The 23,225-nt window shown below is 34.1% G+C and overlaps 1 protein-coding gene and 2 long non-coding RNA genes across 10 annotated transcripts in view; all 3 read left to right on the top strand.

Moving 5' to 3' along the window:
* The first annotated feature begins 142 nt into the window (after nt 1-142).
* Nucleotides 143-1,251, top strand: LOC124451859. Its single transcript, XR_006950715.1, has 3 exons — nt 143-234; nt 409-759; nt 1,177-1,251. It is a non-coding gene; the product is annotated as an uncharacterized LOC124451859 (long non-coding RNA).
* A 2,055-nt stretch (nt 1,252-3,306) lies between these two features.
* LOC124451854 lies at nt 3,307-7,673 on the top strand. Its single transcript, XR_006950710.1, has 5 exons — nt 3,307-3,395; nt 3,532-3,606; nt 6,287-6,823; nt 7,119-7,367; nt 7,445-7,673. It is a non-coding gene; the product is annotated as an uncharacterized LOC124451854 (long non-coding RNA).
* Nucleotides 7,674-12,467: 4,794 nt separating this feature from the next.
* LOC124451846 overlaps nt 12,468-23,225 on the top strand; it is a 28,515-nt gene continuing 17,757 nt past the window's right edge. For 3 of the 8 annotated variants that reach the window (XM_047002449.1, XM_047002445.1, XM_047002447.1), the window contains exons 1-3: nt 12,468-12,540; nt 20,145-20,281; nt 22,314-22,384. Coding sequence is in view for 3 of the 8 variants with exons in the window: in XM_047002445.1 (XP_046858401.1) it covers nt 20,260-20,281; nt 22,314-22,384 (93 nt within the window). In the remaining 5 variants the exon portion in view is untranslated. The other 5 variants (XM_047002450.1, XM_047002452.1, XM_047002451.1 and 2 more) reach the window with 4 other exon arrangements.

Below are 23,225 nucleotides of genomic sequence, written 5' to 3'. Positions count from 1 at the left end.
AAGAATCAAGAGCTCCAGTAGACAATAGCATTTATTTATACTGCTTAGCAATTGTTAATATTCAAGTCGCATTAATGCGCATTCAATTCAAGAAAAGTTTGAATCATTTGGATAAGAAGACATTTAAATAAACAAATGTATATGTTGTGCAACAGATAGTCTGTTGTAACAGGTATAAACTGTTGCACATTTGTCTGTTGCAATCACGACACTGCACTTCTCTTTTCTTACAAAGTATGTATATACATGTTGTGCTATTGATTGTTAACTGCTGCTCTTGATGATAAATATTCTACAGCACTATTGATAAGTCAAAACATGTAATTGAATGTCCCATGTTATTAGATGATGAGCAAATGATATATTTAAAGAAATGTGTTAAATTACTTTTTTCTGGTTATTTGCTAGGAATAAATGTCTGCAAAGCAGAAAAAGATGAGGAAACGCCAATTCAAATTCTATAGAGAAAGCCGCCAAATCCATATCATCTTGCACAGCCCATGTTAAGGAAACTTTCATATTGGCAAGTCATAGCTTACACGGAACAATCTTAAATATTCACAGCAGATTTGTGCCTCCTGTTTTTGTTCGGCAAATGGATTATATTATTCGGTGATTTAGGAAAATTGAGAGGAGAATTTTTATACATATACCATATATATTATTTTGCAAAAAGTTATAATTCAAATTGCTGGCATCCTTTGTAACAAATAGAATTCTCTTTTTGGTGAATCAAATATGGCAACAGACTCATGGAAGGTACTTTCTACTGCATTTTGTTTATGAAAATTTTATTTTCATTTCATTTTGCTGTTAATGTTTTTTTACTAATTAGAAACATTTTATAACCTTTTCTTACGAATTAGAAACATTCTATAATGTTTTCCTACTAATTAGAAACATTCTATAATGTTTTCATACTAATTAGAAACATTCTATAATGTTTTCATACTAATTAGAAACATTCTATAATGTTTTCTTACTAATTAGAAACATTCTATAATGTTTTCATACTAATTAGAATCATTCTATAATGTTTTCATACTAATTAGAAACATTCTATAATGTTTTCTTACTAATTAGAAACATTCTATAATGTTTTCTTACTAATTAGAAACATTCTATAATGTTTTCTTACTATTTAGAAACATTCTATAATGTTTTTTTACTACTTAGAAACATTCTATGTGAACAAATGGGTCTCAGGACTATGGTATCAGTGACCATTACCTTTCAAATGGTGTTCATGTATTACACAGGGAAACAGGTGTCATTGAAAAATTTTGTGTAAGTTATTTTAACAATTCAAAGTCAGTTTAGTATGAAGTTTTTATGCACTGGTCAAGGACCCAAATTAATGCAAAAAAAAATGCTTCTCAACTATTTTAAATTTTTTCATGAATCATTATGTGACATTGAGAAATGCAAAAGTTTGCTGCAGATTCTGCTGTTTTTACAAAGGTGTTACTTTTGTAGAGTAAGTTCCTGCAAGATAAAAATAAGATGTACCATGAAGAAGTAAAAAATTTATCTATGACCAAAAAACTTGTTTCTGAATACACAAAAAATAAGTCACTTTGTTCATCTAAAAGTGTTTTTGCATGATATCTAAAAGTTTGCCAAAAATGTTTTTGATTTCAATAGCCTTTGTAGAGGAAGCTGTAACCGTTTTGCACTGTTTGGTGTCTTATTTTTTGTTCTGGTCAATTTGAAAAGCTTTCTATTGAAACTTGCATTTGGACTGTTTGCCCCAGTAATCTATGTTTTAAGATAATTCTAATGATATCAAGTCCCATTATTCGACATAGGCACTTAAATCCAACATGACAGATATTGTATCAATTTTTAACCTAAGATTGTGAAAATACCTTCAACTGAAATTCACATGCCCATTTGTGTAATATTAATTTGTACCCTGTTTGAGGACATTAAACCACATTTGAATTCATTCAACCACTTTTGTATACATTCATCTAAATTTGAATACATTCATCTACTTTTGTGTACATTAAACCACATTTGAATACATTCATCTACTTTTGTGAACATTCATCTACATTTGAAAACATTCATCTACATTTGAATACATTCATCTACTTTTGTGTACATTCAACCACATTTGAATACATTCATCTACATTTGAATACATTCATCTACTTTTGTGTACATTCAACCACATTTGAATACATTCATCTACATTTGAATACATTCATCTACTTTTGTGTACATTCAACCACATTTGAATACATTCATCTACATTTGACTGTATTGTACTACATTTGACCAGCAATGAGTGCTTTGACATCAACATGTGGTTTAATGACATCTTCCATAATGTTATTGATATATATTCCCTAATTTCATCCCCTCTAAAAGCACATTCAGTCTTTCTTCTATAACATTTATGCATGCTTTTTTGCAGCAAAGATATGGCTTTATTGAGTGTGCTGAACAGGATCTTCGAGTGTTCTTTCATTACAGTCAGTACAAAGGACATTCAAGTGAAATGGAACTTGGTGGTTTGTATATTTTGCTTATTTTCACCCTTCAACGACTCTTATATTACTTGTTATGTGTGCAACTACACCATTAGTATTATATTGTTTCTCTGAAACGTTGATATAATTTCATTCAAGTATGAGGCTTGTTGCCTTTCTGCTATTTAATAAGGGGAACAAGCTGTTTTTGTGGGCTTATCCAGTTATTCAGAGCATTTGTTTCATCAGTCATCATTTGAAAAGCATTCTTTGTCAAGTAATTCATTGGGTTTCCTCATATGACTTTTCACTCCCTACCATCTATGGAGATTCCAGGGCATGCCTTTGTTGGTATACTTTTAAAATTTGATCTCCACCATCTGAATCCCACTACAGTTCATGTTATCAACACGTGGCATTCACGTGCCTTCACGATGTTGTATGAGGGTGTTCTTTGCTATTCTAACTTGCACTGCTCTTACTTTTTAATGTGAATGTGATGGGTATTCTGAAGGACTCTGTCTGCAAAAAATGTGTGTCCAAATGTTAGTGTTAGTTAAAACAACTTTTCAAACTCATGTGTAGTCTTTGTTTTATTGTGGGGTAAAACGAAACAGAACTTTTGTTTATTTACCTAGTCAGAAAAACCACTGATCATTGACTTGTTGGGGAGTTTCACACTGTAATCCTTCACCATCCGCCCCACCCCGCCTATCCCGTCGTCTCTACTGCTATTGCAAAGGCCACTGCTCTGGTCTATTAACTGAAGTGTAAAGAACATTTCGATTGATATTGATAGTTGATTAAATCTTTTTTTGTTTAGACTGTGTGGAGTTTGAAGGGACATCAGATTCTCGTTAGGGTAAACCAATTGCATGTCGAGTAGTGAAATTGGAACAAGGCTCTGTTACATTTGAAGTAAGTGACCTTGACACGTTGTGTACTTTTTGACGCTTGCAGTGTATGCACGTTCATCCTGGTTTGGTTTACAAAGTTTTACGAGAAATTGAGAAATCGTCTTTTGGTGAATCATCCATTTATGTTTCCTTTGTAGGAAAAAAGCGAGGAAAGAGTTGTTGGTAAAGTGGAAGTTGAGGCGAGGTTGTCGAGACACAGCTACCCCAAACAGGTGATTTTCATCATGATCAATTAGCTGGGAAAATGTAATAGTCAAAATCATTGCATGATAAACTTCTTCATGATCAGGGAGTGGAGTTTAAGTTCATTGCATAATACAGGTCTGCACTGTCAGGGGTGGACTTTAAAATGAATGTATAATACAGATTTGCACGGTCAGGGGGTGGTGTTTAAAATCATTGCATAATACAGATTTGAACAGTCTGGGGGGTAGTGTTTAAAAGCATTGCATAATACAGATTTGCACTGTCTGGGGGTGGTGTTTAAAATCATTGCATAATACAGATTTGCACAGTCAGGGGTGGTGTTTAAAATCATTGCATAATACAGATTTGCACGGTCTGGGGGTGGTGTTGAAAATCATTGCATAATACAGATTTGCACGGTCTGGGGGGTGGTGTTTAAAATCATTGCATAATAAAGATTTGCATGGTCTGGGGGTGGTGTTTAAAATCATTGGATAATACAGATTTCCACAGTCTGGGGGGTGGTGTTTAAAATCATTGCATAATACAGATTTGCACGGTCAGGGGGGTGGTGTTTAAAATCATTGCATAATACAGATTTCCATGGTCTGGGGGTGGTGTTTAAAATCATTGCATAAAACAGATTTGCATGGTCTGGGGGTGGTGTTTAAAATCATTGCAAAATACAGATTTGCACGGTCTGGGGTGGTGTTTAAAATCATTGCATAATACAGATTTGCACAGTCTGGGGGTGGTGTTTAAAATCATTGCATAATACAGATTTGGTCAGGGTGGTGTTTAAAATCATTACATAATACAGATTTGCACGGTCTGGGGGTGGTGTTTAAAATCATTGCATAATACAGATTTGCATGGTCTGGGGGTGGTGTTTAAAATCATTGCATAATACAGATTTGCATGGTCTGGGGGTGGTGTTTAAAATCATTGCATAAAACAGATTTGCGCGGTCTGGGGGGTGGTGTTTAAAATCATTGCATAATACAGATTTGCACGGTCAGGGGTGGTGTTTAAAATCATTGCATAATATAGATTTGCGGTCAGGGGTGGTGTTTAAAATCATTGCATAATATAGATTTGCATGGTCTGGTGGTAAAATCATTGCATAATACAGATTTGCACGGTCAGGGGGGTGGTGTTTAAAATCATTACATAATACAGATTTGGACGGTCTGGGGGGTGGTGTTTAAAATCATTGCATAATACAGATTTGCATGGTCTGGGAGTGGTGTTTAAAATCATTGCATAATACAGATTTGCACAGTCAGGGGGTGGTGTTTAAAATCATTGCATAATACAGATTTGCACGGTCTGGGGGTGGTATTTAAAATCATTGCATAATACAGATTTGCACGGTCAGGGTTGGTGTTTAAAATCATTGCATGATACAGGTTTGCATGGTCTGGGGGGTGGTGTTTAAAATCATTGCATAAAACAAATTTGCATGGTCTGGGGGGTGGTGTTTAAAATCATTGCATAATACAGATTTGCACGGTCTGGGGTGGTATTTAAAATCATTGCATAATACAGATTTGCACGGTCAGGCGGTGTTTAAAATCATTGCATAATACAGATTTGCACGGTCTGGGGGGTGTTGTTTAAAATCATTGCATAATACAGATTTCCATGGTCTGGGGGTGGTGTTTAAAATCATTGCATTAAACAGATTTGCATGGTCTGGGGGGTGGTGTTTAAAATCATTGCAAAATACAGATTTGCACGGTCTGGGGGTGGTGTTTAAAATCATTGCATAATACAGATTTGCACAGTCTGGGGGTGGTGTTTAAAATCATTGCATAATACAGATTTGCACGGTCAGGGGTGGTGTTTAAAATCATTACATAATACAGATTTGCACGGTCTGGGGTGGTGTTTAAAATCATTGCATAATACAGATTTGCATGGTCTGGGGGTGGTGTTTAAAATCATTGCATAATACAGATTTGCATGGTCTGGGGTGGTGTTTAAAATCATTGCATAAAACAGATTTGCTCGGTCTGGGGGGTGGTGTTTAAAATCATTGCATAATACAGATTTGCACGGTCAGGGGTGGTGTTTAAAATCATTGCATAATATAGATTTGCATGGTCTGGTGGGTGTGTTTAAAATCATTGCATAATACAGATTTGCACGGTCAGGGGTGGTGTTTAAAATCATTGCATAGTACAGATTTGCACGGTCAGGGGGTGGTGTTGAAAATCATTGCATAATACAGATTTGCACGGTCAGGGGGGTGGTGTTTAAAATCATTGCATAATACAGATTTGCACGGTCAGGGGTTGGTGTTTAAAATCATTGCATGATACAGGTTTGCACGGTCAGGGGGGTGGTGTTTAAAATCATTGCATAAAACAGATTTGCATGGTCTGGGGGTGGTGTTTAAAATCATTGCATAATACAGATTTGCACGGTCTGGGGGTGGTATTTAAAATCATTGCATAATACAGATTTGCACGGTCAGGGGTGGTGTTTAAAATCATTGCATTATACAGGTCTGCACAGTCAGGGGGTGGAGTTTAAGATCATTGCATAATACAGGTTTGCACGGTCAGGGGGTGGTGCTTAAAATCATTGCATAGTAAACGTCTGCATGATCAGGGGGTGGAGTTTAAGATCATTGCATAATACAGGTTTGCACGGTTAGGGGGTGGATTTTTATGATTCTAACCGTTGTTCCTTTTCTTTCAGGAATTGTTTTTTCTTCCACATTATCAAGCTGGTGTTTTATCAAAGTCTCACATCTACAAAGGTGTTACTGTGTCTTTTTACATCATGGAAAACAAAAGGTAAATTATATTCTTTGCTATAGCGTCGAAAGCTTGTACTGTTTCTCTAGATTGTATCACGTGCTTCATCACGTGCATTACATTACGTGGTTAAGCAATGAATGCACAGTCTTAAGAATGTTCTTTCTATTTTGGTGAAGTCTTTCTCCTTATTTCTGCGTTTTGATATGCTACCTTACACAAGAAATTGCTTTGGTTAACGCTTATAACATGAACGTTAGTTTATTATTTACACGAACCATGTCCAATTTACGAGCCATGTCCAAATTGTTGTTTGTTTGATGCACTGCTACAGTTCATAAACCTCTATAGAAATGGACAATGCCGTGGCGTGGAGTTGTTGCTGCTCGAAGCTTCGCCTTCTGTTTACGTTCAAGGAATTGTCTGCTCGCTCAAGGAATCGTTTGGTTTCAAAGACAGAGCTGACAAAGTGAACGAGGTTTGTGTTTGGGCCGTTGCATTTGCTCCCTGTAGATCAATATTGATAATTTATTGTTTAATACAAAATGAGTTTTATCAGTTATTTCACTTATGTATACGATTTGATCATTTGTAATTTATTTTACACATGATGACTTCTGATTGGCATTTGACGTAGGATTGGAAATTTTCGGTTTGCAAACGAGTCACATGACTCATCTGGTGTATTTTTGTGATAGCGGACGACAGCAACAAGTTTATTTTTGGAAATTCGTAAAACTTGTTTGTAAAAACTTGGCAAATTATTTTGTCAGGTAAAGAAGTTGCAGTCTCAGTGGAGCGTCTACCAGAAGGTACAGTGAAATTTGATGATGTGAGCAAAGACACATTTCAAGGCACCATCGAGAAAGTACATTGTCGGACAAAAAGACAGGAACCGTTAAATGGTGTGATATTGTACAACACAAGCAATGGTAGTTCACAGCTGCCATATTGGGAGAAAGATGTCTTGGGGGAGTTCACCGTCTTGACTTGGGATGTTGTTGGTTTTAAAATTGCTACAGGTAAATATGGTTTGTTGTAACTGTTGGTATTATTTCAACATGTGCAAGATCAATGAGAGATGATTTTGTTGATCTAGGCAAAGAACAGTTTAAGACTGATCGAGATATCTAGTATATATAGATTAAGTTACGATCGATAAACCAGGCGGGAATCGTACACAAAATATAAATATTAAATTACTAAGTTAGTTTAGTTTAAGTTTCCTTCTGTAGTAACACTGGATCAATAAGAGCTTATCTTTACTGGATCTTTAGGAAGAAGAGTTTAGAACTGGTAGAGATATCTAACATAAATAAACTTGGTTTAGTTCAGGTTTGTTTCTGTAATAACACTGGATCAACAAGATATGATCTTAACAGGATCATAAGAAAGAAATGTTTAGGACTGATAGAGATATTTAGTAAAAATAAAGTTAATTTAGTTTAGGTTTCCTTTAGTAGTAACACTGGTTCAATAAGATATGATCTTTACTGGATCATTAGAAAGAAAAGTTTAGAACTGATAGAGATATTTAGTCTAAAGAAAGTTTAGTTTAGGTCTCTTTCTGTAGTAACACTGGATCAATAGGAGATGATCTTTACAGTAAGAACTGTTCAGAACTGATAGAGATATCTAGTATAAATAAAGTTAGATCAGTTTAAGTTTCCTTCTGAAATATTAGCCTAATTGGTTGTTAAAATCTAGGCTCTTATATCCGAAGTTTTACTTTACTCCCTACTTCAGCCTCATATCTAATTTTAGTTAAAAATAACTTTGTTACTGTATCAATGGGTGCTCCATCGACAATTCTTTAAAACACTTCCCGATCGCCACGCTGTTCTTTATAGCTTTATACCATCCCCCAAACAGCTATTTACCACAGAATTACGACAAAACGAGCCGAAAGACCTTGTTAATAACATACGTCAAAAGTAGCAAGGAATGAAAATGGTTTCAGAGAGTTTTTGGTGGATATTAGGAAGCCGTTTTTGGTTACTAAGGCGTTGCTAAGGCCCAAATTATTAAACAGTGTCAGTTTTTTTACTTTTTCAAGTATTTTGATGAAATATTTTACAAAATAAACTTCAAAATCATAAACTACAATACTCAATGTATCCAAAACAAACGAAATTGTTTTTTTCATTTTTTGAAACTTACGCCTGATTTGGAAGGGGAATAAGTACCTTAACGTGCATGTCTGAACATTTGAAGAAAATACCAAACGTGTATGTACCTTACAGAATAACCAAGCTTTCAAACTATAGTTTTCCTTTGAGTGTTTCCAGTTGGATATGGCAACATGTCCATACAATGAAAGAAATTAACAAATTTTCCCCGTGATATCGGGAATATAAAGCACGCTTCCATCTTTTAGCCACTCAGTCAAGCGATACATCTCTCTTCTTTTCGTGCAGATCGTCGTGATTCTTTAAGAAGAGCAACGGAAATTCATCTCATCAAGGAAGTGGAAAGCAGCAATGTCAGAGAAAGAGTAAGTTTTAATTCTCCTTTACATTTGCTAGTGTTTAGACTGCGTCATGAGGAAGCCATTTCTCCAAATTTAGCGGGAAATTGTTTACCTTTATCACTGTGATGGCAAATGTTAATTGCTTTGAGTTATGGTTTGACCTTTACCCTCCTCGTCTATGAGTATTTTATCCACCCACCCCGTCAAAAATTTACTCCCCCTCAAGTTGTACCTCCCTAAAAAGGTATACTTGCTCTCGAAGCATTTAAATTTTCACAATTTATCGTTGAAAATAAAGGTTTGTCCAAAGTATTTTACTGTCTTCAATCTCTCGTATTTTGTTGGGAAATCTTTTATTTTCGACAACGCTAACATTGTGCTCCATGGGCATTGGCATTGAGCATTTTATTTTATGAATGTCGATGTATAACTATAGTGCACAGAATCGACTTAAACTCGTTTCTTCTTAAAGATCTATGTTAAAAATTATTGTTGGTGTAATGTGATTAAATGCATGATTTTTTGTTCCTTGTTAGGGATTTGTTTCGGCTTTGAAAGACGGCTATGGCTTCATTCAGTGTTGTGATAGGGATACATTAAATGCATGATTTTTGTTTCTTGTTAGGGGTTTGTTTCGGCTTTGAAAGACGGCTATGGCTTCATTCAGTGTTGTGATAGGGATACATTAAATGCATAATTTTTTTCCTTGTTAGGGATTTGTTTCGGCTTTGAAAGACGGCTATGGCTTCATTCAGTGTTGTGATAGGGATACATTAAATGCATGATTTTTGTTTCTTGTTAGGGTTTGTTTCGGCTTTGAAAGACGGCTATGGCTTCATTCAGTGTTGTGATAGGGATACATTAAATGCATGATTTTTGTTTCTTGTTAGGATTTGTTTCGGCTTTGAAAGACGGCTATGGCTTCATTCAGTGTTGTGATAGGGATACATTAAATGCATGATTTTTGTTTCTTGTTAGGGATTTGTTTCGGCTTTGAAAGACGGCTATGGCTTCATTCAGTGTTGTGATAGGGATACATTAAATGCATGATTTTTGTTTCTTGTTAGGAGTTTGTTTCGGCTTTGAAAGACGGCTATGGCTTCATTCAGTGTTGTGATAGGGATACATTAAATGCATAATTTTTGTTTCTTGTTAGGAGTTTGTTTCGGCTTTGAAAGACGGCTATGGCTTCATTCAGTGTTGTGATAGGGATACATTAAATGCATGATTTTTGTTTCTTGTTAGGATTTGTTTCGGCTTTGAAAGACGGCTATGGCTTCATTCAGTGTTGTGATAGGGATACATTAAATGCATGATTTTTGTTCCTTGTTAGGGGTTTGTTTCGGCTTTGAAAGACGGCTATGGCTTCATTCAGTGTTGTGATAGGGATACATTAAATGCATGATTTTTGTTTCTTGTTAGGGATTTGTTTCGGCTTTGAAAGACGGCTATGGCTTCATTCAGTGTTGTGATAGGGATACATTAAATGCATGATTTTTGTTTCTTGTTTGGGGTTTGTTTCGGCTTTGAAAGACGGCTATGGCTTCATTCAGTGTTGTGATAGGGATACATTAAATGCATGATTTTTGTTTCTTGTTAGGGTTTGTTTCGGCTTTGAAAGACGGCTATGGCTTCATTCAGTGTTGTGATAGGGATACATTAAATGCATAATTTTTTGTTCCTTGTTAGGAGTTTGTTTCGGCTTTGAAAGACGGCTATGGCTTCATTCAGTGTTGTGATAGGGATACATTAAATGCATGATTTTTGTTTCTTGTTAGGGATTTGTTTCGGCTTTGAAAGACGGCTATGGCTTCATTCAGTGTTGTGATAGGGATACATTAAATGCATAATTTTTTTTCCTTGTTAGGGATTTCTTTCGGCTTTGAAAGACGGCTATGGCTTCATTCAGTGTTGTGATAGGGATACATTAAATGCATAATTTTTGTTCCTTGTTAGGGTTTGTTTCGGCTTTGAAAGACGGCTATGGCTTCATTCAGTGTTGTGATAGGGATACATTAAATGCATGATTTTTGTTTCTTGTTAGGGATTTGTTTCGGCTTTGAAAGACGGCTATGGCTTCATTCAGTGTTGTGATAGGGATACATTAAATGCATGATTTTTGTTTCTTGTTAGGGATTTGTTTCGGCTTTGAAAGACGGCTATGGCTTCATTCAGTGTTGTGATAGGGATACATTAAATGCATGATTTTTGTTTCTTGTTAGGAGTTTGTTTCGGCTTTGAAAGACGGCTATGGCTTCATTCAGTGTTGTGATAGGGATACATTAAATGCATGATTTTTGTTTCTTGTTAGGGATTTGTTTCGGCTTTGAAAGACGGCTATGTCTTCATTCAGTGTTGTGATAGGGATACATTAAATGCATAATTTTTTGTTCCTTGTTAGGGTTTGTTTCGGCTTTGAAAGACGGCTATGGCTTCATTCAGTGTTGCGATAGGGATACATTAAATGCATTATTTTTGTTTCTTGTTAGGGATTTGTTTCGGCTTTGAAAGACGGCTATGGCTTCATTCAGTGTTGTGATAGGGATACATTAAATGCATGATTTTTTGTTCCTTGTTTGGGGTTTGTTTCGGCTTTGAAAGACGGCTATGGCTTCATTCAGTGTTGTGATAGGGATACATTAAATGCATGATTTTTGTTTCTTGTTAGGGGTTTGTTTCGGCTTTGAAAGACGGCTATTGCTTCATTAAGTGTTGTGATAGAGATACATTAAATGCATAATTTTTTGTTCCTTGTTAGGAGTTTGTTTCGGCTTTGAAAGACGGCTATGGCTTCATTCAGTGTTGTGATAGGGATACATTAAATGCATGATTTTTGTTTCTTGTTAGGGATTTGTTTCGGCTTTGAAAGACGGCTATGGCTTCATACAGTGTTGTGATAGGGATACATTAAATGCATAATTTTTTTTCCTTGTTAGGGGTTTGTTTCGGCTTTGAAAGACGGGTATAGCTTTATTCAATGTTGCGATAGGGATACAAGATTATTCTTTCATTTCAGCGAGTTGATTGATGCGGTGAGTTTTGTAATTATGGCAATCGTAAGCGGAAAAACCTTTCAAATCAACCTCTTCTAACCACGTTAGAACATCGTTTGCTACGTAAAGCTCGATATGTGCCAGTGAAAGTATGTCAAGATAAATGATGGAGAAAGTAGCTTTGCTGATGTTAGTTTAAAGTATCGTTAAATGTTTGTAGATGAAGATCGTCCAGGTTTAGTGAAGTTCTGAGAAGGACTGTTGGTGTTGTTGTTGACTGTCAGCCGTATAACCAGAGTATTGACAACCTTCGCTGTAGGCTTCACTCTTAAGATGACTACCGCTTAGGTTGTCGAAACGTCAGTCAACATCAACAACAACAATTCTTCTCAAGATTTCCATAACGTGGACAATCTACATCTACACACATGCAAAGGTACTCCCTGGTTCAAATCATTTAATTTAAAGCCTTATCAGTTAGTGCAGGATCGTCTCAAAATTATTGCTTGTCGTGATGCAGTTGCTGTTTTATTTTCCATAGGAACAAGAAATCAACTTTTCCGGTGAAGTGGAGTTCAGTGTAGTCGACGTTCGTAAAAAAAGATGCATTTTGAGATTTTTTGTCGACTGACTGATTTCTACAGCTTTAAAACTCGTTTACAGGATCACGTTTCCGGAAGGCTGAATGCGATTCGTGTAAGAATCTTACCACGGGGAAACATAACTCTCCAGGTATAGTCACCATAGTGTATCAACCAATCATATATTCACCATAGTGTATTAATTAATGATATAGTCACCATACTGTATCAATGAATCATATAGTCACCATAGTGTATAAACCAATCATATATTCACCATAGTGTATTAATTAATCATATAGTCACCATAGTGTATCAATTAATCATATAGTCACCATAGTGTATCAATGAATCATATAGTCACCATAGTGTATCAACCAATCATATAGTTACATAGTGTATCAACCAATCATATAATCACCCTAGTGTATCAACCAATCATATAATCACCATAGTGTGTCAACCAATCATATAATCACCCTTGTGTATCAACCAATCATATAGTCACCATAGTTTATCAACCAATCATATAGTCACCATAGTGTATCAACCAATCATATAGTCACCATAGTGTATCAACCAATCATATAGTCACCATAGTTTATCAACCAATCATATAGTCACCATAGTGTATCAACGAATCATATAGTCACCATAGTGTATCAACCAATCATATAGTCACCATAGTGTATCAACGAATCATATAGTCACTATAGTGTATCAACCTATCATATAGTCCTCATAGTGTATCAACCAATCATATAGTCACTATAGTGTATCAACGAATCATATAGTCACCATAGTGTATCAACGAATCATATAGTCACCATACTGTATCAATGAATCATAGTCACCATAGTGTATCAACCAATCATATATTCACCATAGTGTATCAACCAATCATATAGTCACCATAGTGTATCAATGAATCATATAGTCACCATAGTGTATCAACCAATCATATAGTCACTATAGTGTATCAACCAATCATATAGTCACCATACTGTATCAATGAATCATATAGTCACCATACTGTATCAACCAATCATATATTCACCATAGTGTATCAACCAATCATATAGGTGTATCAACCAATCATATAGTTACATAGTGTATCAACCAATCATATAGTCACCATAGTGTATCAACCTATCATATAGTCACCATAGTGTATTAACCAATCATATAATCACCCTAGTGTATCAACTGATCATATAGTCACCATAGTGTATCAACCAATCATATAGTCACCATAGTGTATCAACCAATCATATAGTCACCATAGTGTATCAACCAATCATATAGTCACCATAGTTTATTAACCAATCATATAGTCACCATAGTGTATCAACGAATCATATAGTCACCATACTGTATCAATGAATCATAGTCACCATACTGTATCAACCAATCATATATTCACCATAGTGTGTCAACCAATCATATAGTCACCATAGTGTATCAATGAATCATATAGTCACCATAGTGTATAAACCAATCATATATTCACCATAGTGTATTAATTAATCATATAGTCACCATAGTGTATCAATGAATCATATAGTCACCATAGTGTATCAATGAATCATATAGTCACCATAGTGTATCAACCAATCATATAGTTACATAGTGTATCAACCAATCATATAATCACCCTAGTGTATCAATGAATCATATAGTCACCATAGTGTATCAATGAATCATATAGTCACCATACTGTATCAACCAATCATATATTCACCATAGTGTATCAACCAATCATATAGTCACCATAGTGTATCAACCAATCATATAGTCACCATAGTGTATCAACCAATCATATAGTCACCATAGTTTATTAACCAATCATATAGTCACCATAGTGTATCAACGAATCATATAGTCACCATACTGTATCAATGAATCATAGTCACCATAGTGTATCAACCAATCATATATTCACCATAGTGTATTAATTAATGATATAGTCACCATACTGTATCAATGAATCATATAGTCACCATAGTGTATAAACCAATCATATATTCACCATAGTGTATTAATTAATCATATAGTCACCATAGTGTATCAATGAATCATATAGTCACCATAGTGTATCAATGAATCATATAGTCACCATAGTGTATCAACCAATCATATAGTTACATAGTGTATCAACCAATCATATAATCACCCTAGTGTATCAATGAATCATATAGTCACCATAGTGTATCAATGAATCATATAGTCACCATACTGTATCAACCAATCATATATTCACCATAGTGTATCAACCAATCATATAGTCACCATAGTGTATCAATGAATCATATAGTCACCATAGTGTATCAACCAATCATATAGTTACATAGTGTATCAACCAATCATATAGTCACCATAGTTTATCAACCAATCATATAGTCACCATAGTGTATCAACCAATCATATAATCACCATAGTGTGTCAACCAATCATATAATCACCCTTGTGTATCAACCAATCATATAGTCACCATAGTTTATCAACCAATCATATAGTCACCATAGTGTATCAACGAATCATATAGTCACCATACTGTATCAATGAATCATAGTCACCATACTGTATCAACCAATCATATATTCACCATAGTGTATCAACCAATCATATAGTCACCATAGTGTATCAATGAATCATATAGTCACCATAGTGTATCAACCAATCATATAGTCACTATAGTGTATCAACCAATCATATAGTCACCATACTGTATCAATGAATCATATAGTCACCATACTGTATCAACCAATCATATATTCACCATAGTGTATCAACCAATCATATAGGTGTATCAACCAATCATATAGTTACATAGTGTATCAACCAATCATATAGTCACCATAGTGTATCAACCTATCATATAGTCACCATAGTGTATTAACCAATCATATAATCACCCTAGTGTATCAACTGATCATATAGTCACCATAGTGTATCAACCAATCATATAGTCACCATAGTGTATCAACCAATCATATAGTCACCATAGTGTATCAACCAATCATATAGTCACCATAGTTTATTAACCAATCATATAGTCACCATAGTGTATCAACGAATCATATAGTCACCATACTGTATCAATGAATCATAGTCACCATACTGTATCAACCAATCATATATTCACCATAGTGTGTCAACCAATCATATAGTCACCATAGTGTATCAATGAATCATATAGTCACCATAGTGTATAAACCAATCATATATTCACCATAGTGTATTAATTAATCATATAGTCACCATAGTGTATCAATGAATCATATAGTCACCATAGTGTATCAATGAATCATATAGTCACCATAGTGTATCAACCAATCATATAGTTACATAGTGTATCAACCAATCATATAATCACCCTAGTGTATCAATGAATCATATAGTCACCATAGTGTATCAATGAATCATATAGTCACCATACTGTATCAACCAATCATATATTCACCATAGTGTATCAACCAATCATATAGTCACCATAGTGTATCAACCAATCATATAGTCACCATAGTGTATCAACCAATCATATAGTCACCATAGTTTATTAACCAATCATATAGTCACCATAGTGTATCAACGAATCATATAGTCACCATACTGTATCAATGAATCATAGTCACCATAGTGTATCAACCAATCATATATTCACCATAGTGTATTAATTAATGATATAGTCACCATACTGTATCAATGAATCATATAGTCACCATAGTGTATAAACCAATCATATATTCACCATAGTGTATTAATTAATCATATAGTCACCATAGTGTATCAATGAATCATATAGTCACCATAGTGTATCAATGAATCATATAGTCACCATAGTGTATCAACCAATCATATAGTTACATAGTGTATCAACCAATCATATAATCACCCTAGTGTATCAATGAATCATATAGTCACCATAGTGTATCAATGAATCATATAGTCACCATACTGTATCAACCAATCATATATTCACCATAGTGTATCAACCAATCATATAGTCACCATAGTGTATCAATGAATCATATAGTCACCATAGTGTATCAACCAATCATATAGTTACATAGTGTATCAACCAATCATATAGTCACCATAGTTTATCAACCAATCATATAGTCACCATAGTGTATCAACCAATCATATAATCACCATAGTGTGTCAACCAATCATATAATCACCCTTGTGTATCAACCAATCATATAGTCACCATAGTTTATCAACCAATCATATAGTCACCATAGTGTATCAACCAATCATATAGTCACCATAGTGTATCAACCAATCATATAGTCACCATAGTTTATCAACCAATCATATAGTCACCATAGTGTATCAACGAATCATATAGTCACCATAGTGTATCAACCAATCATATAGTCACCATAGTGTATCAACCAATCATATAGTCACTATAGTGTATCAACCTATCATATAGTCCTCATAGTGTATCAACCAATCATATAGTCACTATAGTGTATCAACCAATCATATAGTCACCATAGTGTATCAACGAATCATATAGTCACCATACTGTATCAATGAATCATAGTCACCATACTGTATCAACCAATCATATATTCACCATAGTGTATCAACCAATCATATAGTCACCATAGTGTATCAATGAATCATATAGTCACCATAGTGTATCAACCAATCATATAGTCACTATAGTGTATCAACCAATCATATAGTCACCATACTGTATCAATGAATCATATAGTCCCCATACTGTATCAACCAATCATATATTCACCATAGTGTATCAACCAATCATATAGTCACCATAGTGTATCAATGAATCATATAGTCACCATAGTGTATCAACCAATCATATAGTTACATAGTGTATCAACCAATCATATAGTCACCATAGTGTATCAACCTATCATATAGTCACCATAGTGTATTAACCAATCATATAATCACCCTAGTGTATCAACCGATCATATAGTCACCATAGTGTATCAACCAATCATATAGTCACCATAGTGTATCAACCAATCATATAGTCACCATAGTGTATCAACCAATCATATAGTCACCATAGTTTATTAACCAATCATATAGTCACCATAGTGTATCAACGAATCATATAGTCACCATACTGTATCAATGAATCATAGTCACCATAGTGTATCAACCAATCATATATTCACCATAGTGTATTAATTAATGATATAGTCACCATACTGTATCAATGAATCATATAGTCACCATAGTGTATAAACCAATCATATATTCACCATAGTGTATTAATTAATCATATAGTCACCATAGTGTATCAATGAATCATATAGTCACCATAGTGTATCAATGAATCATATAGTCACCATAGTGTATCAACCAATCATATAGTTACATAGTGTATCAACCAATCATATAATCACCCTAGTGTATCAATGAATCATATAGTCACCATAGTGTATCAATGAATCATATAATCACCATAGTGTGTCAACCAATCATATAATCACCCTTGTGTATCAACCAATCATATAGTCACCATAGTTTATCAACCAATCATATAGTCACCATAGTGTATCAACCAATCATATAGTCACCATTGTGTATCAACCAATCATATAGTCACCATAGTTTATCAACCAATCATATAGTCACCATAGTGTATCAACGAATCATATAGTCACCATAGTGTATCAACCAATCATATAGTCACCATAGTGTATCAACGAATCATATAGTCACTATAGTGTATCAACCTATCATGTAGTCCTCATAGTGTATCAACCAATCATATAGTCACTATGGTGTATCAACCTATCATATAGTCCTCATAGTGTATCAACCAATCATATAGTCACTATAGTGTATCAACCAATCATATAGTCACCATAGTGTATCAACCAATCATATAGTCACCATAGTGTATCAATGAATCATAGTCACCATAGTGTATCAACCAATCATATATTCACCATAGTGTATCAACCAATCATATAGTCACCATAGTGTATCAATGAATCATATAGTCACCATAGTGTATCAATGAATCATATAGTCACCATAGTGTATCAACCAATCATATAGTCACCATAGTGTATCAACCAATCATATAGTCACCATAGTGTATCAATGAATCATATAGTCACCATAGTGTATCAACCAATCATATAGTTACATAGTGTATCAACCAATCATATAGTCACCATAGTGTATCAACCTATCATATAATCACCCTAGTGTATCAACCGATCATATAGTCACCATAGTGTATCAACCAATCATATAATCACCATAGTGTATCAACCAATCATATAGTCACCATAGTGTATCAACCAATCATATAGTCACCATAGTGTATCAACCAATCATATAGTCACCATAGTGTATCAACCAATCATATAGTCACCATAGTGTATCAACCAATCATATAGTCACCATAGTGTATCAACAATCATATAGTCATCATAGTGTATCAACCAATCATATAGTCACCATAGTGTATCAACCAATCATATAGTCACCATAGTGTATCAACCAATCATATAGTCACCATAGTGTATCAACCAATCATATAGTCACCATAGTGTATCAACCAATCATATAGTCACCATAGTGTATCAACCAATCATATAGTCACCATAGTGTATCAACCAATCATATAGTCACCATAGTGTATCAACCAATCATATAGTCACCATAGTGTATCAACCAATCATATAGTCACCATAGTGTATCAACCAATCATATAGTCACCATAGTTTATCAACCAATCATATAGTCACCATAGTGTATCAACCAATCATATAGTCACCATAGTTTATCAACCAATCATATAGTCACCATAGTTTATCAACCAGTCATATAGTCACCATAGTTTATCAACCGTATAACCAGAGTATTGATCATTTCACTATGATCATTTGACGTCTACTAAAATTTCTCAAAAATATAGGAAGTTGAATTTTTTCGAGAAATTATTAGGCGTTTTCTGAAATTTAGCGTACTATAAAAGAATATAATTAAACATAAAATTTATTTCTTTTTTAACTATAAGAGTGAACGAGAGTGAATGATTCTGAACAGTATTTGAAAACAATTTGGAACATAACATTAAATTTTTAGAATAAGGATGAAGTCAATATTTGAAATAGGATAACGGCTGTAATACTTTTTATCTAAATACATTAAATAAGAAATAAAGTTAAATTACAAACAAACAGTGGCGTAGCATGCTCAGTAATTTATTTTTCTTGGGGGGAGGGAATTTTCATACATTCATAATTTTGGAGTCAGTGGAATATGTATGAATATGTACACACTGTCATCTCATTAATTTACCTGACGTAAGAAACAAGAAGTTTTAGTGGATGGAGTTTACTTTCTTACCAACTATGTTAGTGGTAGTAAAATGTTGCTGTTCTTGTCCTTTCCTATTTTCGCTTATTATCCCCATTATAATATTCATTATAAAATCATCCAAAATTATCGAATTAATTGAATTTTCTGATGATTTGATTGCAAGAGTGCAAGGAGCATTGTGTTTTGCTGTAGACTAGAGATCAACAAAAAAGAAGAAATGGGTTGGAAGCAACGACACAAGATTTTACAAAACAAGAAAAATTCATGTGATCGAAAAACATATCCTCTCTTATAGTTTTTTGTCAACCCCTCTCCTTGTTTTTCAACACTGGCAGGAACACCCACCGAAAGATTGATATATGTAGTCGGTACCAAACTTTTTTCCACCTTTCTTAACGTCTATTTTATTTCTTTCCCTTTTAGGAAAAAATCTCAAACCTCAGAGATTGGATGTTGTGTATTCATTAAAGTGTTATAGCTGTACGTATCGTATGTGGGTCAAATCACACGTCATTTAAACATCGGATTTTCGTAGCATATGAGAATATATCCATTTGAAGGTAACCAAACGTCACGCCTAGCGTTATCGAGCATTTTTGCTAACATAAACATGTCTGGAGATACCTACAACATGGATGACTTTGAAAGAATTTCCTCTTTTCACGATTCATACAAACTCTCCCTTAATGAGAACCTCATAGTCAATAGCTACAAGTCTTCACTTATCGACAGTATAGTAAAAATACAGTAGAGCAAGTCCATTGAATTTTTTGTGCTACGTATATCTCATTGCGCGTATGATTACTACATTGGAAGCTAGTAAATTGACTTTTTGAGCATAGTCTGATATAAATATGTCAGCAAATGTTTCTACATCCCATGTTCTATTCAACACCTTATTTTGCTTCCTAACTTTAATTTATATAATCTATTTGACACCGTCTCATTTTGTATTCTAACACTTTATGTAAATATGATTATTTCTCATAACATCCTATTAAGCATGCAATGCTACCCAACCTTCCGATTTGCTAAATACGGCCCTATAATACAGCGGATGTTGAGTTTTATTTTATGTTTTTCTACGTGTTTCTGTGCACCTGTTCACTTCAGAATTGTTTTATTATTGATGAGGAATATTTACTCTAAACGTCCCTAATGAATATTTTGATGAGAAAATATGTCAGTAAACGTCCCTGTGATAGCAAGAGGCCACCATGTTATTACATAGTTAAATGTTGTTAATGACTTAATGTTGACAATGACCATATACAGTCTCTCAGATCTATAACAATTCAAACCAGCGGTTCATAACAGGTAATTTTACAAACAAATCTAAACAAATTTCGAAAAACAAACAGCAAAAAATTTGAAAACAAAAAGAAAACAGGAGAGAATGCCAACTTTTACAAAACAGCGAGGACAAAAAAGTAAAGAAAGGCTTCGTTTCAGTTTAAATAATACTTTATAATAAACCTTTTATTAACTTGTTTATTCGCTCTTCGAGCCTGCGAGGTCTGCACATAAAGAATTAAATGATCCGAATTTCTCTTTAAAGAATTCGCGATTGCTTAGTAAGGGACTTATTATACAACTAACTTTAATACGGTTTTTCGAAATTTATGTGTTTCTACATGCTTTTCCTTCCACCTGTTCACATCAAAACGTAGGCTTAACAACAACACTTTACAGCTAATTAACATAGCTAAGTTACGAAGAAAATTGTGAAAATTGCCTAAATTGAAATGATCCTTGCTTGTTGTAGTAGACTTTGATAATATCCAACAGAGTGGCTGTCCAATGCATCAACTAGAAGTTTGTTTTTTACCAAATTAAAATTAATATTGAAATGTTAAATTGTTGTTCTTAATTCTTTACCGCTGAACCCAATCACTTAAACCATTTTTCATTCATAAGTCATTATTCTTTGATGCATTATTTTTTTGCCATTTCTCATTGTATTTGTGCTGCTGTCGTCTTGTGAACAAAGAGTTGTAAGAAATAAAAAAAGCTGGTTTCATGTTGTAAATTTTACTGTATAGTTCGGTTCGACATAAATTGGTGTATTTGCGGTTACAATTTTTTACCAATGAATGTTAGCAAAAATTAAATTTAGTGTTAACAAAGTTAATATTTAAGAACTTAAAATACGCAATGGGAACAATATCATTTTTTGTCATTTAGCACTTGAAGTCATTAACCTGTTTTGCCGTGTTCACCCAGTTTAGATGCATTAATTTTGCTTCGGCGCTTTGTCTAAACAGAGGTAAAATATCAAAAACTTATCTTCTATAACATTGCTTCGTCAACCAATGTATGTATCTTAATTTTTCTTTGCTTCCAAATTTTCTAACACATTTAAAGTATTATTGTTGATTCGTAAAGGGTAGGATTTGAGGCAAAACAAAATTCAATAAAATGATAAATAATTGTGGCAGTCGGCATAAGTGCATGTTTATATATTCTCAATACACGCTACTGCACATTGGAGGAAACAGCTTTGGCCAGCACTTACAAGTAAAACTTTGCGAAAACCGCAACTCTATTGTTTACCATACTTGTACGAATATTCACTTTCTCTGTTTGTTTAAGGCGTATTTCTGCAGTTGCCTTTTTGTGTGCGTTTTTCAAACAAAGACGTAAAGACAATAAAAGAACAAAAGGTAAGATGTAATAAATTACGTTGGCTACAGTTGATGGTAAAACGAATGTTTGTTTATCCTCGTTGCTTTGTTAGCATTTAATATAGAGCAATTTTTTCTTTGACCGAGTTTTGCAGTTTACATGATGCCGGCCTTCCCTCGAAGTATTGTGGTTTCAAAGGCTAAAGACATCAACTATTAAACGTTTTCATAGATCAGAATTGAGTCAATTTTTTTCATAATTCCGTGGAAATTGTATGCAATCCAGGAATAGGCGTATTGTTTCATTGTTGATGAGGATATTTAGTCTAAACGTCCCTATTGATTATACTGACGAGGAATATTTAGTCTAAACGTCCCTAATGAATATTTTGATGAGGAAATATGTCAGTAAACGTCCCTGTGATAGCAAGAGGCCACCATGTTATTACATAGTTAAATGTTGTTAATGACTTAATGTTGACAATGACCATATACAGTCTCTCAGATCTATAACAATTCAAACCAGCGGTTCATAACAGGTAATTTTACAAACAAATCTAAACAAATTTCGAAAAACAAACAGCAAAAAATTTGAAAACAAAAAGAAAACAGGAGAGAATGCCAACTTTTACAAAACAGCGAGGACAAAAAAGTAAAGAAAGGCTTCGTTTCAGTTTAAATAATACTTTATAATAAACCTTTTATTAACTTGTTTATTCGCTCTTCGAGCCTGCGAGGTCTGCACATAAAGAATTAAATGATCCGAATTTCTCTTTAAAGAATTCGCGATTGCTTAGTAAGGGACTTATTATACAACTAACTTTAATACGGTTTTTCGAAATTTATGTGTTTCTACATGCTTTTCCTTCCACCTGTTCAC

This window comes from Xenia sp. Carnegie-2017, unplaced genomic scaffold, assembly GCF_021976095.1.
Source record: "Xenia sp. Carnegie-2017 unplaced genomic scaffold, XeniaSp_v1 HiC_scaffold_24, whole genome shotgun sequence".
NCBI classification, from domain to species: Eukaryota; Metazoa; Cnidaria; class Anthozoa; order Malacalcyonacea; family Xeniidae; genus Xenia; species Xenia sp. Carnegie-2017.
This window is presented reverse-complemented; position numbering and strand designations above follow the sequence as displayed.